The sequence below is a fragment of the Poromitra crassiceps genome (assembly GCF_964638095.1).
Source record: "Poromitra crassiceps genome assembly, chromosome: 13".
Taxonomy (NCBI): Eukaryota; Metazoa; Chordata; class Actinopteri; order Beryciformes; family Melamphaidae; genus Poromitra; species Poromitra crassiceps.
In genome coordinates this window covers 18,209,283-18,226,726 of record NC_139644.1, presented here as the reverse complement: position 1 = coordinate 18,226,726, position 17,444 = coordinate 18,209,283, and the positions used below count along the sequence as shown (strand labels likewise).

Sequence of the window (17,444 nt, the reverse complement as noted above, 5' to 3'; positions counted from 1 at the left end):
ATATGTGGCGAGTGTCGTAGAACGTGCATTTCTCCTGTGATGTTGGAAGTAATATTTACTCATCAGCGCAAGAACAAATACGGCCACCAGCAGATTACATGACATAATAATTATTACTTCTCCTATGGCAAGTACCATTGGAAAGCTCTCCAAGTATGAGCCCACCCCCCCCCCCCCCCCACACACACACACACACACACACAACCTACTTATTCGCTTAAAAGTCGAGCTGAAACACCAATTGCACAGTATGTGACTTCCTTATCGTGACGTATTTCTGAGTGAAACAGGGTAGAGAGGCGGGACAAAGTCTGTGGAGGAGTTTGATTTGATCATTGAAAAATGGGCGTGTCTGGGACGAGGTACTGACTAATGTGAGACTTATGAGAGTGTCTGCGGTCTGGACCCAGGCAAATGCCCCCGAGCAGAGGGAGAAAGCAGTCCGCTAAATAATGTATTTTACCCGACAAATCTGAAACCGGTCACGGTTCAATAACAGTCTATGTTACAAACACAATATAATGTAAATACAGCCGCGTGGACTGCGTGCTCGCTGGCTGGCTCACTGCGCCCAGCCCCAGCACAGAGAACCAGCTGGCGGTCTCCCCCGGGCGGACAGCCTCCTCTTAGCTGAGGGAGAGAGCCGGCCGCCGGCCTTGAAGTGAGCCACGAGCCGTGGTAAGCGATATTCCTGGAATGTGAGTTAACGAGCCACTTACATAACCTTTGCATCTACATTAAAAGAAGGCATTACTGTTAATTAGTTTTTTTATGTTACATACTTATAGACCCCTTATATGTTTGCAAACAACGGTGACGTGACAAGCATGCACACGCAGTCCATGGCGCAGGTTGTTATCAATGCAACGGACTGTGTCAGTAGGCTAGTTATGTCCGATGTTGGTGACGGGGTCTTGAACGCCTCAGGCTGTGTGTGCCAATCACCTGTGTTTGTGTCGTCCTGTGGTTGCTTGGGGGGACCGGAAGAGGTGGGTGGAGGAAGGAGGAAGCATGGGGTAGTTCATAGCCGTATCGGTGGTTGAGCTAGGGAGCTAGAGAGGCTAGCTAGAGGAGGCTATCAGATTGAGGTGAGATGGCAATACAAAATCATCAACAAACTCCAATACGTCCAGAACTCCGCTGCCCGCCTCCTCACCTCCACCCGCCGCCGAGACCACATCACTCCCGTCCTCCATAACCTCCACTGGCTCCCAGTCAAATACCGGATTAACTACAAAATTCTACTCATCACGTACAAACCCTCAACAACCTGCCCCCCCCCCTACCTCTCTGATCTCCTCCCCCGCCACGTCCCTACCCGCAGCCTCAGGTCCGGAGACACCAACTGCTTGACGATCCCCAGGACCAAGCTCCGGACCTGGGGCGACAGGGCCTTCTCAGTTGCCGCACCCACCCTCTGGAACACTCTCCCCAGCCACATCCGTCAATCTCAGTCCATATCATCCTTCAAACAGGCCCTCAAGACCCACCTCTTCAACCTCGCCTTCTCCTCCTAACCTCACTCCACTCTACCTACTGTCTCCACCTTTCATGAATGTTTCTAAATTAAAGTATTTATTTCTGTGTTTTCTGTAAAGCGACTTTGAGTATTTAGAAAAGCGCTATATAAGATAAATGTATTATTATTATTATTATTATTATTATTACCTTGGTGTGCTACTCAGAACAGTTTGCATGGGCGCCTGCCTGGCCAATCCTTGCACTTGAATGCTGCATAGTAAGTGTTCCGCCCACAACTCTGGTGCGATCCTACATGTAGTAACACATGAGGCATACAGCATCGGCCTGCGCGCGCATGCTTTGCTGACGCCGGTCTATAATTGTTCTATAGGCTAAGTTAACATTTATGGGCTAGCAAAGTCTGCCCCATGTACGCAGCCATGTTGCCTGCTTTTCTTCTAGCCATGAAGATTGATTGACAGCTGTCATGTCATGATATTATTGGTTGAAATTTGATAGTACATGTCATTGTAAGCACACTGTAGATTTAGTTATGAATGAAGAAAACATTGTTTACGTTTTTGTGAATGTTTTGGCATACATTGTGAAATAGGTGCACTCTGACCAGGGACGTGATCTAAAATCAGGGCCTGAAATTCGGTGTGGGATTCCGGGTATCGCGCCGATTTTCTGCAATTCTCGCCGATTTTGAATTTATTAAGCGGGACTATCCCACATTCGTTGGCCATGTTAAGCTGATGCTGAATACAGACGACTGGTCAGATGCATTACGCGGCAGACTTCTGCTTGCTGGCTCGTCACACAACAAGGGGACAGTCTCCTCTCTCTCGACTCCTCTCTCGCTTCTGCTGATTTGCAATACATGTCCCCCAAGGAGGGGGAAAGTTACATTAAACCAAACCTGGGGAGGAGGCAGTGGACTTGTTTAGTGTTAACGTTAGCTGTTGTGGCTAGCGAACGTTAGCTCAGGCAGCGGTGCTAGCCTCCCAGCTTGGCAAGCAAACCGCTTGTTGTCACCAAACATCTCCACATTCAAAGCACTTCATTCTCTCAGAGCTGGCGTAATCCATATAAAAACTCATGCTTTACCCGAAATGAAACGTCCAGGGTTTGTTTCGGTCGGTGGCTCCAAAAGCAACCGGCTAACGTTATGGTGCTAACCGGGAGCTAAATTTAAAGTGCGGGCTGACAGCCCATTTAGTTGCAGAAGCAGATATTTATCGTTATCATATCAGCTGAAAAAATCCCCTCCAAATCTATAAATCCCCCCTATATGAAGAACATAAGGGGGAATTCCCCCCATTTAGCTAAATGAATTTCAGGCCCTGCGAATAGTTAAAAAGTCATTTTTCATTTCAGCTCGACTTTAACACTGAATTCACACTGACTCTGACTTGCTGGATTGCCCCCCTGACACTCCATTCATTGTTAATTTGTAATGTTACTCTAGAGAGACTTACTTCCGGTGTTGCTACGCAATGATGGGGGTACGGGGCTAGCTCTCTTATGGGTTACGCTCCCTGATGCCAAACTCAATACAAAAACCTGTCCGTTTTACTGTTGTCTTGTTTGTCACTAAGTGCGCCCGACTACTATAACACGACTTTAGACCTGTTATGAATCAATGGGGTCTTTTGTAATATTCGGGCTAAAAACCAAAGCTCAGACCACGTACGTGTCTTTTTTATTTACAAAATTCACATCCGCGCTCATTGTTTTGAATGGCGGGTTACCCCCAGGTTCCGGGTCCCTTCCTGCCTCCTTTGCTCGTGTGACGTCAGAGTAACATTATGAATGGTTAATGGTAGTGTGGTGGTAGTGCTCCGGTGGTGGCCGTCGCAGTGGGTTCCACAAAAAATAAATAAATAAAAAAATGAGCGGCCCTCCGCCGAAGACGTTGAAAATATTCAACGATTGGAGAAACAGAACCTGATGCCGCGCTCCGGTAGCCAATCATGTAGCCAGCGACCAGACTGAAAGAGGAGCATTTGTGCAAAAACTGAATGGAAACGTGTCTTCTGAGGCAGACTGTCTTGCTCACAGCACAGCCCCGTCTGCTACCCCCCCCCCCCCCCCCGCACCAACCCTCCGCCTCCACAAGCAAGCAGGAACCAGCTCCACTCCTTTGAGTCCATACTGACACCACACTGCCAACAAGAGCCCATCTCCAACCCCCTCCCCTGCCCTCCTCAGCACAGCCTCTCTTCTGCTCTGCTCTCCTCAGCTTGGCTGGCTCTCCCCTTTCTCAGCAAAGAGCCAGATTGGGGGTTGGGGAGTGTTTTGTGGCCCAAATAAAAGAGCTAAAGTAGTCAGAACCCCTTTGTGTGAAGGTGGGGGGGGGGGGGGGGCAGTGACCCAAACAGCCAGTCTTTCAGGCCCTGGGTTTACACGGACCAACAGGCCTGTAGCCTGGCAACAGTAACCCATGGTGTGTGAGTGGAGAGAGAGAGAGAGGTAGAGAGAGAGAGAGAGAGAGAGAGAGAGAGAGAGCATTGGGAGACAGGGGACAGGGTTCCATGAGGACAGTCACTTCAGCAGACGGACCCCCCCCCCCCCCCCCCTACATGCAGGTAGCACTGAGCCCAGTGTGGGACCAATTCAGTCTGGTAATTGAGTATGATCACTTCTAAAAGGATGCACGTTTCACAGTTTAAAGTCCAGAGTTTAATTCAACAATGGTGCTGCTGAGGCAGACAATGGAGGTATTCAAATCTCCAGAGGGAGGTTTCTAGTGCACCCCCTACCCCCACCGCAATGCATGAATATTAAACATGTGAACATCAAGACAATTAACCTTCTCTTAAAGAAAAGCAAAATATGAATCTGACTAGAACGCCAGGAAGGCCGTTGGTGTGCCCTCTTTGCCGCCAGCAGCCCAAAATGCATAGTGATCTAGAGAGTGATCACTCTCCAGAATATAAATCTCTTGACTATGGGGGACTACACCGAATTGTTGCACCTAGATGATGGGAAAAAAGTCTGCTTGCTAAGCACACATTTAAGTAAAATACTCCAGTAAAAGTGGCCAGACAAGAGCTCATAGGTTTCACACTTTTCAGTTAATATCTGCACAAATGTGCCTAAAATGTCAACAGATTCAGGGGGAAATACTCCCTAACATTTTTGGAATTGCACTGCATTTGCCCATAACCACATTGCATGAATCCGAGGGCCGAGGTCTTTCAAAGCATTCTTCACTGAACTCCACCACAAAAACCCCACCCCACCACCTAAACTGAACCAGACCTCTGCAAAACGTTGACATTTAAATTTAAAAGAAGAGCCCCCCCACCCACATGAAAGATCCACTACAAAGCACCCCCCCCCCCTCCCCCATGGTAACCTTAATAATACTTGAATGTAACAGCAGATACTGTATTAAGTTCCTTCTCGCAGCCCATATTATTTTGTCGTTCAATTCACAGTGAATTTAAGCTGCACGATGCATGTGGAGTAGAGGGTAGATTCTCTGCCCTAACCGGCCGGTTCAGGCAGAGAAGCCGGGCCAGAATTTCCCTTTTATTCCTCGGACCCGGGTCGGGCCAGGCCGGGCTCGTGGTCAGATATAAAACCTTTTTTATATATAATTGGGGTAATATTTGGTGTGATAATCAGAATGTTATAACACTGTAACCTTAAAATGTATTCATAAGAATGAACAGACAACATGGATATAGTTTAGAGATAAACAACCAACTTACTAAGAATATTTCAGGTTCGGGTCGGGGTCGGGCCCATAAATGCAGCCAATGGGACGGGTGGGGTCGGGCTTGTTTTTTTAGGCACAATCTCTACTGTGGAGTGAGTAGAACTGGAACTACATCCAACTGCAAAAACCACACTCACAGTTGAATCATGTTGACAGAGAATGTCACAGAGTGACTGAGGCCTGTACAAACTCGCACACATGTCCATAGTCCTGACAGAATGAGGTTTGTTTATATGGCACTGGCAACGTTCCATAGTGATAAGCTCAGGAGAGAATGCTGGGGGATCTGCCAGAGAATGTCCATTATCTCAACCACTGTCACCCATAAAGTTCTGGAGATGTTTAACATGGAGGGTGCGGCCCTGTCATATTTCCTCAAACATTTGAAAAACACCAAAACAAATAACCACAATATGGGACAACGAGGTATTTTCCATCTCAGTGCCTCCTCTGAATCTGAGGTAAGATTAGGGTCAATGCTGAGAAAATGTTGCCTGGTTAAAATCAATATGATTGTGGAAAGAACACATCATGGGGGAAAAAAGGCACTTGTTATTCCTGCAGCAGCTACAGATGGACCCATCCCATCCTCTTCTACAGGGAGGGAGAGACCGGGGAGATGGGACTGGGCTGTGGGCCCACCTCAGTTATTCCAATTAAGCCGGCCTGCATGTCTCTTCAGAAGTCGCCGTCTCCCAGATGAGGACAAACAGGCGGGATGAGACTTCAAAGGTGGGCTTATCCCTACATAAGCATGTGGTTCAGACACACACAGGCTCCAAAAAGTCTAATAATACTAATACTGTAATACACAAATCATAGTAGGGCCTAAGCCTTCCTCTGCCGGCTACACAATCATGGAAAAACCTGACATTAATTAGCTAACGGGATTCGAAAAACAAAGGGGATGTCTTATCTTTCTTGGATAAGGGTGTGTGTGTGTGTGTGTGTGTGTGTGTGTGTGTGTGTGTGTGTGTGCGCGTGTGCACACTGTGTAAGTGCACAGGTGCACATGCCTTTCCACACAGGCCTATGATGAAATATGAATGCTAAAGTTATAAATGATCAAGGCAGCGGTATCACAGTAGCAAAAGGGAGGAGGACATATTAAAGTGGACCAAATGATGAGAATATTGAGTATGACTGCTGTACTACTGCAGTAAGCTCCTTAAGCAGATAGACAGGATGTGCGTAGCAGGGAGGTCAGAGAAGGCACCACTTCCTGTGATGGGGGCCTGGGAACCACAGCTCCCAGTCTCCTCCAGTCATCATGACCCAGAGAGAAGAGGGAGACAACAAACCCCCCCCCCCTCTGCCCTCCACCTCCCTATGGTGGTTTAACCCCCTCTTGTCAGATATTGCTCATCTCTTCATAGATATGCCCCCCTCTGAACCTACAACGTCTGGGATGCATCAGTTTTCCCGCTGGACGCCGACATGACGGATGGCTCCATCTGCCTGTCAGGCGAGCATGAGTGATATGGGCTATATGTTGCCTCGCAAAATGGCAGAGGAACTAATTGCAAATCAAACAAGTCATTCCAAACATCCCGTCTTCAATGAGGGCCGGCCGGCGGTATTGTCCGAGACATTCCTGAGGGGGCTGCCAGGGTGAATGGATGGGAGGTGTGGACAATAACCTGAAAGCAGCAGAGGGACAGGAGGAATCTTTACTAAGCATTCCTTTCTAATCCACCGTAAAAGATGCCAAAGAAAACACTGGCGCGGAGGTGCTCTGAACCAAGACAACAATATAACCGCTGTCTCTTTCCGTCAGTAAATACGCCCCTCGGAATGCCTGTGTGTCCCCTTCAAAGTCAATTGAGTTTCAGAGCAAACGAAGCACTGGGGCACATTTTTCATCACCCTTTAATGAAAGAGTCCATTTTAAGATAACTGGATTCTTCCTCATCTCCAGCATTGAGGGGGGGGGGGGGGGGGGGGGGGTAAATAGGAGAAACACACATAAATGTTTCCTCCCCAAATTGCCTCACAATCACAGGTTTTTGGTATTTTCCAGCAGTGAACTGACAGAGGCAGACACACAGACACAAACCTGTCATTGAGAGAGAGAGACAACACTCGACACTGGCTGAAGTGTCTCTGCTCCCTATCAAACTCAGAGCCGTCCTCTTTCATCATGTCCTAAGAGGCTGGGAGTGAGTTACCATCGGGTCATTAAAACACAACACTCACCATTTATACGCTAACTCGGGCTACTGAGGTGAAGGCCAAGGCATTAATAACATACAGAGAGCCACTGTATCCATCATCCACAGGCCTCACACAGACCAGAACCCGCTCGCATTCATTTCCACGCAGCAGCAGCAGCAGCAGCACAGAGGAGGACGTGAGAGGAAACAGCCGGTGGTGATCTGTGAGAGACAGAGGCTAGAGGATGAGCCGGCCGGAGCCGGAGACAAAGAGCGGCCATGTTTGCTGCTCGCGGCCGCACTGAGAGAGGGAACATGTGCCGGCGGGACAAGAGAGCTACCGGCTCCACTCCTCCACGAGCTTGTCTCTCGCAGCATGGGGCCGGCAGACTGCTCAATGGCAGCACCTGGCTTGGCCCTATGCTTCCCCTTTGTCAAGATCTGACTCCACTGGATTACCATCACAACATCCACCAGCTGTCCTCCACGCAACACCCACCCACCCACCCGCCTCCTTCCCTCTCTCCTGCCCCCCCCCCCCTCTAGCCCTTCCCCACCCCCGGCCAGATCCTTCCAGCTGGATCCTCTCTGAATGACACCCTCTCAATCTGCCTAATTATCTCCCCTCCGGGCCCTCGCCACCGCGGCCCTCCTCTCCAGGGCGGCACATTCCACACACACAGGGGGCGGAGCCAAGGGGCCCACGGCTCTTCAACTGGACTTCCTGACTGCTCACCTTAGAGGGCCGCACTCTCAGTGACACTCAACCCCATCACTGTCAAGTACCAGACTCTGCCACTAGGCTTTGACAATCTTGTAACAACGGGCTGGGAAAACGCACTCGGGGACCAAAGAAGAAGAACGCCACGTTAAAAGTTGAGAAACACTTTTGAGGAGAACCGTGAGTCAGAGAATGTGGTTGAAATCTCTATTCAAGAGTGTCCCAGCCTGGAGCCGTGTTGCGTTCACACTTTGAGTGAGCTTGGGTAATTGTGTGGTTGCAGTGCCAGTATCAAGTGCAGATGCCAGAAGGCGGTGAAATGCATCTGCCTGTTCACCTGCCGTTGTTGCACCTGTCAGTCATCCCCATCGCACTGGGCCGTCCTGCCTCGGTGAGAGGGTTTGCTCAGTGCGACAGGTTACTGAGGATTACTCCTGTAATCCCCGATCAGCTACTCTGGCCTGAGACCTTTACTCAGTTACCTGAGGAGAGGGGGGGCCCGTACGCACAGTCACGTACCCATAAGGAGACTAGACGGGCCAAGCAAGATGCAGACAAAGAGAGAACTTTGTGAAGCTTGGCATGCTAAAAGGTATAGTGTAGTATTAATTTCATCTTTGCCAACCAGACATACATTTGGTATCTGGGACAGAGACAATGACAACTGCCATACACATAATATTACCGTCACTTGAGAATCCACTTGCGGCAAGAAAAATAAAGCAGCGCCCTGGTTGCGCAACTTTAGAGCCGGGACAGAGGAACGCTCTATATACACTGAACAGTATCAACAGTGATTTCAAGTGAAATCTAAAGTATTCCACTACTTCTCCAAATTCCCTCCCAATGCCAATACCTGTATCTATATCTGCGTTTTCTTTCTCTCTTTCTGCTCCGTATCAGCCTCGCTTCGCCGTGGCCTTTCTTCTGTGGCCCTCTACGCCCTGTCCTGGTGGTGCCAGGTTACAGCCAGGTATCTGGTGGAAGAAAGGATCTTTTCTGCTGCGCTGGATCTCCTGTTTCTGGAGGTTCCCAGGGGAAGGGGCGGGGCGGCTCCACCGCTCACCTCTGTCTAGGACTGGTCCGACCACTCTCGTGTGGCCGTGGCGTGCACGCTCCGCTCCACTGCCCTGCCCTGCCACGGCTCTGCCCGCACACTGTGTGTGCGCTCTGACATTCGGTGTCCCCTTCCCATTGGAAGTCCTTTCCCCTTGCACTTTAATATTAGTGCTTCTTGTTCTTGGCATGGAACCAGCAGAGTGATGATTACACATGCAGAGCTCCCACACCCCCTAACATACATGTAACAACCAGGAACACACACCGTCTCTCCCAGAAGCAAACAATACACCCGTGACATGACCAAGATAAATCCGGAGATGATGTGTCTACACTATTAGGTTCAAGTTCAAGACTGGTATTTGTTTTATTTTTCACTAGGATAATGACGACTATAGGGAGGAAAGTGTGGTTTTTGTGCGGCGCTGAAACTAAATTATTTGCTCAGAAAACCGCAGTTAGATTAAGGAAATAGACTCAGAGAATCTGTCTGCAAGCCATGAAATTATACATTTACTCACTTAATGACACTCCAGCTAATGATTGAAAGAATATAGGGAATAGCTGGTGGTAGTTACTAGTCACACATGCAGTCGAGTTACACATTGGCAGTGTAGTTGTTGATATTTTACAACACTGTGCAGTTAGGCTAACCTGATGCTGCCTGATGGTTTGTTACACAGAACCATCTGGAACTCGTCTGGCAGGTGATTGGACGAACCAGCTGTCTATCACTGTCTATCACGGGCTTGCTTCTTGCTGTCGTCAGACCTAAATCCCTAGCTGCCTCGGGACGCTGATTGGTCCGGCCCAGCGGGCCCACTGGTAGGACGGAGTTAACCAATAGCTTGGAGCGCAACAAGATTTCTTGCGTGATCTCGCAAATCCAGCTGCCTCGCAAAGTTACAGTTAGGCTACCATGTCACATCAAAATATAAAGAACAAAGAAAGTAGGATTTACATAAATATTGCTTGCGACAATGAACTGCATTCAAAGTATTGGCTCAACTTTGACCTCTGCAGCAGGGCGAAGAGCTGGCACACTCCAATAGAATAATGAATGTACTTTTTTGGAGGGAAGCAGCTGGCAAACAACCTGATCCATCAACGACTGTCTCCTCTATCTGAAACACTCATGCATGTTTCCTTAGCTGAGGGGTTTTAGAAAGGACAAATGACCCCCCCAGGCAAGCCACTGTAGGCTATTAACCATTGTAATGGTTTGCCACACAACACCCCCCCCTCTCTCTCCACCACCAATTTGAAAAACAAAGACCTTATCACTTTGAAAGGGTGTGTGTGTGTGTGTGTGTGTGTGTGTTTGTTTGTGTGTCTGTGCGTGAGAGAGAGAGAGCAAGCGAGAGAGAGAGAGAGAGAAAGCACAAGCAGGAAACTAAGATAATTAAAAAAGACAGTGAGTGAATTATTTAAAAAAATGCCTTGAAATGTAGGTACTGTTCTATATGTGCTAGTAAAAATACACTGTACAACCAACACCAATATTAACCCTTGGAAATGTTCAGGAACTTCAGATCACAAAATAGGGGGGGGGGGGGGGGAGTTGAACGTAGAAGGAAAGCTTTCGTCATGCAATCACAAGCTGCCACACTGTAGCTAATGTGTGTCTGACAGAGCTCTTCAACAGGTGCAAGAGATGAGAGTGGCAGCCCAACATGTTGAGGCTAGCTGATGCTCGTCTGTGGAGGAGGCCCAATCCATTACTCCCATCTTTCACCACTTCTGTTCTGACTGAATGCTGTAAATTAGCAGGCAATATGGTCAAAGTATAGGCCTGTTTGGTTGCATTGTCACAGCATGAGTATCTCTCTGGAAGCCCATATATCTTACACACAGCTCTGAAGAAATGACTGACTAAAATAGCCTGTGCAAATCAATTCACAGACAAGGCCTGCAGCACTTCAGGTCTTTCAATCAAACATGGAGTCTATGAAGAATCAAGGCAAGGTGGGAGAAATCACCGCTGAGGCCTTCCTGAAAGAAAGCCCACTTACATGCATCGAGAAGATGAATCTATGCATGTCCCTCCGTTTTCACAAGGTCTGTGTTTATCCACACAACGGAATCCTGTGGAAATTGGGAGAAATCAATTAGGGAGAACCACAGAACTCGAATTTAATTGCCAAATGATATGATATATATATATATATATCATACCAACATCCTACCTATATGATTGTCCTGCTGTCAAAAGATGCTTGATACTAAATAGCTGCTATCACAAATATAGAGATATCAAAGGATATAACAAATACCATGCTATATATTATAGTATAATGTCTCACTATTGATTACTCACTATGGATTGCCACAGATGATAGGCCTACTTTAAATCCATGTGGAATGTTATAGTGATACTACTCATATACAGATTTCAATCATGTCTTTGGCAGACAGCATCGACCCATGGGTAGATCTGAAAAGGCCTTTTTGGCCTCCTCATATGTCGCCTAAAAACTATAAATCTAATATCTACATAACTATACCCACAAACACTTGGGTATTGTAGGCTATACAAGGCCCTTAGTTGTCATATTCTGGCACTATTACCCCATCCACTTCTCTGAAAATATCTTCAATTGTTTAAAGGTCTTTGTTCAGAAAAGGAGAGGGGGGGCAAACTCTGGCTCATCACCCCCTTGATTAGGTTACACAAATTCTCACCCTTCCCCCACATCTCATTTCGGGACAGGGACAGAAGAGAATTATTTGGCCAAAATGTGAAGTCGTTTAGAAACCCATCGGTTGGGGATAGCCCACTTTGGGACTCGAGTAGGCTACTCTTTAAACTCTGAAGTGCTGCTGATGTAGACTGAACTTCTGCGCATGGTTTTGTGAACAGAGCAGCAGCGCTCTCACGGTGCTATCAGCCTTTGAGAAGTCCACCCACAGAGGCAAAAAGACAGATCAGATGCAATCTGGCGAGAAGACTGCAAGACAGCCTACTACCTCCCCATACAGCCCACTATGGTCACATAGGTTTTAGTCAGTGCAAAACTGCAAAAGTTAAATGCAATATTGTGATTGACTGATGTTGCATGCATGCAAACTTCTATATTGTCTATCTGACGCGGTTCAAATTGGTTCTTTTTAAGGGTCTGTTCATTTCTGTAGACTATCCAATGAAATCACTACCTCAAACTGCTTAGCCGTTAGAGTAATCACAATAGAATTAAAAAATATAAAAGCATGCGTTTTCTATGCAAGCGTGTCGACATGCGCACCGGTAATCTATAGGATGGCTACAAGCCGGGCAATTTGATGGGCATCTGTCCAGACATGTCGAGTCTGTATAAAACACAACAACGTAGGCTACTTGTATGCTATGAAAGTTAATTGATTAATGGACTTACCTTCACAATTATGAATAAACAATAAACATGAAAAGATTATCCATGGAATATTCCCTTCCATTTCGGTGGAAAAGTTTCCAACGTTTCAAGTTGTTATTAGCAGAAATACATCCTTTAAAAGTTCACGTAGAGATAAAAGTTCCAAGATCGATGGGAATCTTTCATAAAGTATGTTTATAGCTAACTCCAAGCCAAAAAAACAGCAGCCGGAAAGCGTATCGTTAAATCCCAATCGCGTATTATCCTCTGCAGCTCGCCCACGGCTGCTGTGCGTCTCCGCAAACCTCCTGAAACTTTTGAAAAACTTTTCCTTCGCTCAGACTCACCCGCTGGTCCGAGGTGGTATCACTCCGCCTCCTTTCTCTCTCTCTCTCTCGCTCTCTATGTCTCTCTCCCCCTCTCTCTCTACTCCACACAAGGGACAAATAGTCCGCACTCCGCGCAGTGCTTCCCTCCTCCTGGGGGTCTTTTGAATGGTCTTTTGGGGATGCTACCAGTACAGTGCCCTCTCCCTCCCTCTCTCTCTCTCTCTCTCACACACACACACACGCGCACGCACGCACGCACGCACGCACGCACGCACGCACACACACACACACACACACACACACACACACACACACACACACACACACACACACACACACACACACACACACACACACACACACACACACACACACACACACACACACACACACACTTACTATAGCTACAGTATTCTTGCTTCTGAGTATAAACAAGGGCAAATTCAGCCCAGGACCACGGATGTGGTGTTATTCCATTTTATTTGTGTTACTTCTTGTATGTAGCCTATATAGTGTTATGACGAAAGCAAAGATACAACAGGGTGAGATAAAGGATACATCCCCCAATATTCAAGTACCCTATAATAGTGTGTGTGTGTGTGTGTGTGTGTGTGTGTGTGTGTGTGTGTGTGTGTGTGTGTGTGTGTGTGTGTGTGTGTGTGTGTGTGTGCGTGCGTGCGTGCGTGCGTGTGTGTGTGTCATGTATGGGATCAGCCAAAAAAAAGTAAAATTAAAGGTCCAATCCGTAAGTTTGGGGGGAAAGTAAATGTTCAAAGTGTTTTTTTTAAATGACCAATGAGTGAATGCTCCATTCCGTGACTTAAAAATTTAGCCCAGCCGCGTCTCTCTGCGTTCACCCATTCCAAAGCTATCGCTGAAGAATTCTGCTCCTCACGGGTAGAGATTTCCCGGGAAATTTGGCGGATGTGACGTGCACGTTCACGAGCCTGCCTCTCATAATGGCTCCGGCCGGAAATAAACCAACAAAACTCTAAGAAAACCTTCAGGGGATGAGTGTTCGATACTCCTTCTGGAGTATTTAATATCAACTAGATTAATAAATAGAATCTGAGGAAATTGATTATAGTAGTTATTTGGTTCCTTATTATTTAATTTTGATTATTGTGTTTATTGTGCGATAATTAATTGTTGGTGTGCATCGAATCACAGAGAGGATAGATTTTAGTCCACACTCCAGATCAGTGGGTGGCGGTGATGCACCCGAAAGTTGTTTTCCAACCATTAAAACCAAAAGAAAAAGAAGAAGAAGATACACCAACGAAGAAGAACGTTACGTTTGCTAGCTAACTAATGAGTGTCCGCAACCAACAACACAGAGTCCAGTAAAAAGTCCACAGAAAAATAATATTTATCTAGTGAAGCCCATCTGGCCAAAAAGTAGCAATGTGACCGGCGTCAGGGGGAAACTAGAGTCGGGGCTGTGTTTTCGGTTCATGAAGAGACCTTGTATTATGTGGTTTTGACTGGCTAGATAATGTTAGCTGCTTGCTAACGCGGAGGTAATGGATGTAGTTATCACCCAGTCATTTATTTAACGTTAGCTTGATGCTAATCGCGGCTAATATAGCTAGATAATCAATTGGCACCAAGAAGCTGCAGCAATAATGTTCCCGTCTTGTGTGGATAATGTAACCGTCGTAAATATGCCCAACGTTACTACTGTTATGGAATATTGTTTGACTGTTCAGTTTGGTTGCGGCCAGCTCAGACTGTAGGCTATTTGCTGGCTCATGCTAACATGAGTATCCAATATCCACTTCCCCACAGTCAACTCAAGCCAAAATACGACCAAACATGCCACAATAACGTCTGCTAATTCACCCAGAATCCTTCCCAGCCATGTTGATCTGGCCGATACATTGTCCAGGTTGCCATTTGGCTCATTTCTGGCTGATTAATAGTGATTTTCTTTCAGCCCTTGGTTTGAAGTGGTCCTGAGTTGCGGTCCGTGTGTGTAGATGTGCTCGTTGTAATTCACACAGCTTTTCAAGCGGGCGGGGGTGAACATTTAAGCAGCACGTTTGAAACACATGACCCCGTTGGGAAACGAGAGGGAATCTTACCCAACGCCCCCAAAATAAGTGTTCTTTCAGTGACATGACTGACTACTGACTGAGTGAATGAATGAGTGAATGAATGACTCACCCCAAAGAACGATGTCTTGACCACGCGCTGCGCTGCGCAGTGTACGTGGTACAAATTGGAAAGTTTTAAAGGGGGTTACACATGGGTTGGTTGGGGCAACACAATAGCCTACTGAAGTTTGGTCAGGACTCCCCTTGGTGTCACTTTTTAACGCACTGCATAGCCCTTTTTCACCATTTTTCGACACCACCTGACGGGACACACCTTCGTAATTTTTTTTACGGCCACGCTCCCCCCCACCCCCGACCAGAACTCCCTCACTGGGCACCGTTTTATTAATTGTGATACTCCTGTGGTGTCAATTTCAGACTTTGTGAGTTCTATAGAAGTCTATTGGGCTACCATGCACATTGAAAAATTATGAAAAAGGGTGCAATAAAAAGTTACGCCAAGGAGCCCTGATCGAACACCAGTATTTGACTTGTTGGGAGTGAGAACGGTGGAACCCCAGCTATAGCATAGGCTATGAAAAGCTCAATTTATTATAACAAAATAGACTTAGAAGACCTGACAACATGAATTAAATACAGTAACCCCAAATAAACAATCCAAAATAAACTTTGAGCTAATGGTTAATATTTGAATAAAGTGACAACAAAGTTGCCAGAATGAAACAAAATGAACATGCTTGATCGAGGAAGTCAGCATTGTTTATTACATCTGTGTTAAACATGATAATTCCCCTATCAGATGGAAAGCTTAGTAAGGCCACAATTCAAACACTTGGTAAATAGTGGCTGTTGCAATATCAACACTGTCATGTTACAACTGCTGATTCTGTATAATCGGCATTACACATATTCCAATACTGGGAGTTACATGTGTCATAGCACAGGAAATGTTTACTCAACTATTTGTTTGAAAGTGTTTCTTTTAGGCTGATAAATCCTTGTCCAGTAGGCCTATTGTTCAGTGCAGTTATGGCCCGTTCCTTTAAAACGGGGAAATGGGAATGTTCAAAGGTCATGAGCGCCGACAGTGACGTCACCAGTGCTCGTATTTTCTCTCCCAAACTCGGAGGAGCCTCAGCAGCCCCGACCTAAAAAAATCCAAGATGGCTGCTCCGTGCATCAACAGTAGTTAAAATCGTAGTAAATAGCCTACTATTTATTAGCACTTCTGTCTTTTTTGTGTCTCATTAAATCAGCTGTACACACAGCAATGTCTAACTTCTGAGTGTGGACATGTTGCTGCAATGTTTGTATGCGCAAAATGCATTGTTATCAACTGTTATTGCTAACAATGGCTAGCCTGGCTAGAGCTAACCCTGGCTGGTTTCCCGACTATTTCAATGGAACGTCGACAACTCGGCTGTGACATCACTCAATCTCCTTCGCTCCCAGTTTTAACGGGCCATTAGTGTTTATTTTCTGGGATGCAACCATTTTCAAGAAAGTAGACACGTACTTTGAGGAAGAAGGGACACCTGCTTACGTTCACTTGCTCGATAGAAATGATAAACAAAGATCAATATAGTTTACCTAAAGAATATTAGCCCCCCCCCCCCTCCCCAAAGCTATTTTGTCAGTTATCTCCCGGGCCCCAGAGGGCCTGTTTAACATGATGAAGTAATGATTCCTGGATCTATTGTATTCTGTATCCCTAATAATTTTGATGTTTATTTGGTTGGTTGTTTTGTATTCTAGCATTAATATTGAGTAGAATAAGTAAGATGACCTAAACAGGCTTTCTTTTTAATATCAAGATGTACTGTGAAATAATTGTTAATCCATTGACACAAACGGAATTTATGAAATATTAATATTTCTCCAGACAATTATTACAAGTAAAATGTTTACATATGAGGTGGAAATAGTTTCTGTGTTCTGGCAGCAGACCTTATGTCATCTAGGCCGGAGTGTGTTTGCACATCCTAACTTGTTTGTTTGTGTTTACACTTTATGCATTTGTGATAAGAGTGGATCATGTTGACATGGTGGGAGTGGGGCGCAGGCATTCCTAGCACTGCTAGTAGAGTTGCAGTGCGACTCTTTCAGCCGGCACCTCCTCAGCCTATGGGTGCTGGACTCATTTTCCGTAATAGTGGCTCGGTTGTTCTGCGGCACAGAGCGGAGCCGCTCGCTTACAGAGACAATAGCCTTGATTTGAATGATAAAAGGAGTCCGGCATTATGACACAGTTTCTCTCCGCAGGGGAGGGCAGCACACTAATACACACTAATATTCAAGTGAACCCCCCCCCCCCACACACACACACACACACATACACACACACACACACACACACACACACACACACACACACACACACACACACACCACCGTCTCCCCCTCTCCATCCCACCATTTCTGGTCCTGTCCCTGAATAAATTACAAGCATGGGTAAGGCCATGAATGTAGCAGGCTGGTTTGGAGTGAAGTTCGTTAGTGCACGTGACGTCATCTATAGGGGTCAGTGAAAGGAGCTTGTTAGGCCTCACGGACACCTGCTTCACTTGGCACCGTGTGTACAAAA

The 17,444-nt window shown here is 46.5% G+C and overlaps 1 protein-coding gene across 1 annotated transcript in view; it reads right to left on the bottom strand.

The window, feature by feature from the left end:
• Positions 1-12,634, bottom strand: part of notch3 (notch receptor 3) — a 42,682-nt gene extending 30,048 nt beyond the window's left edge. The window contains exons 1-2 of the mRNA XM_083649719.1: positions 12,496-12,634; positions 11,137-11,209 (exon numbers count right to left, since the gene is read on the bottom strand). Of these exons, the coding sequence (XP_083505845.1) occupies positions 11,137-11,209; positions 12,496-12,556 (134 nt within the window). The 5' untranslated portion in view covers positions 12,557-12,634. The remainder of the gene's footprint in view (positions 1-11,136; positions 11,210-12,495) is intronic.
• Positions 12,635-17,444: the final 4,810 nt, after the last annotated feature.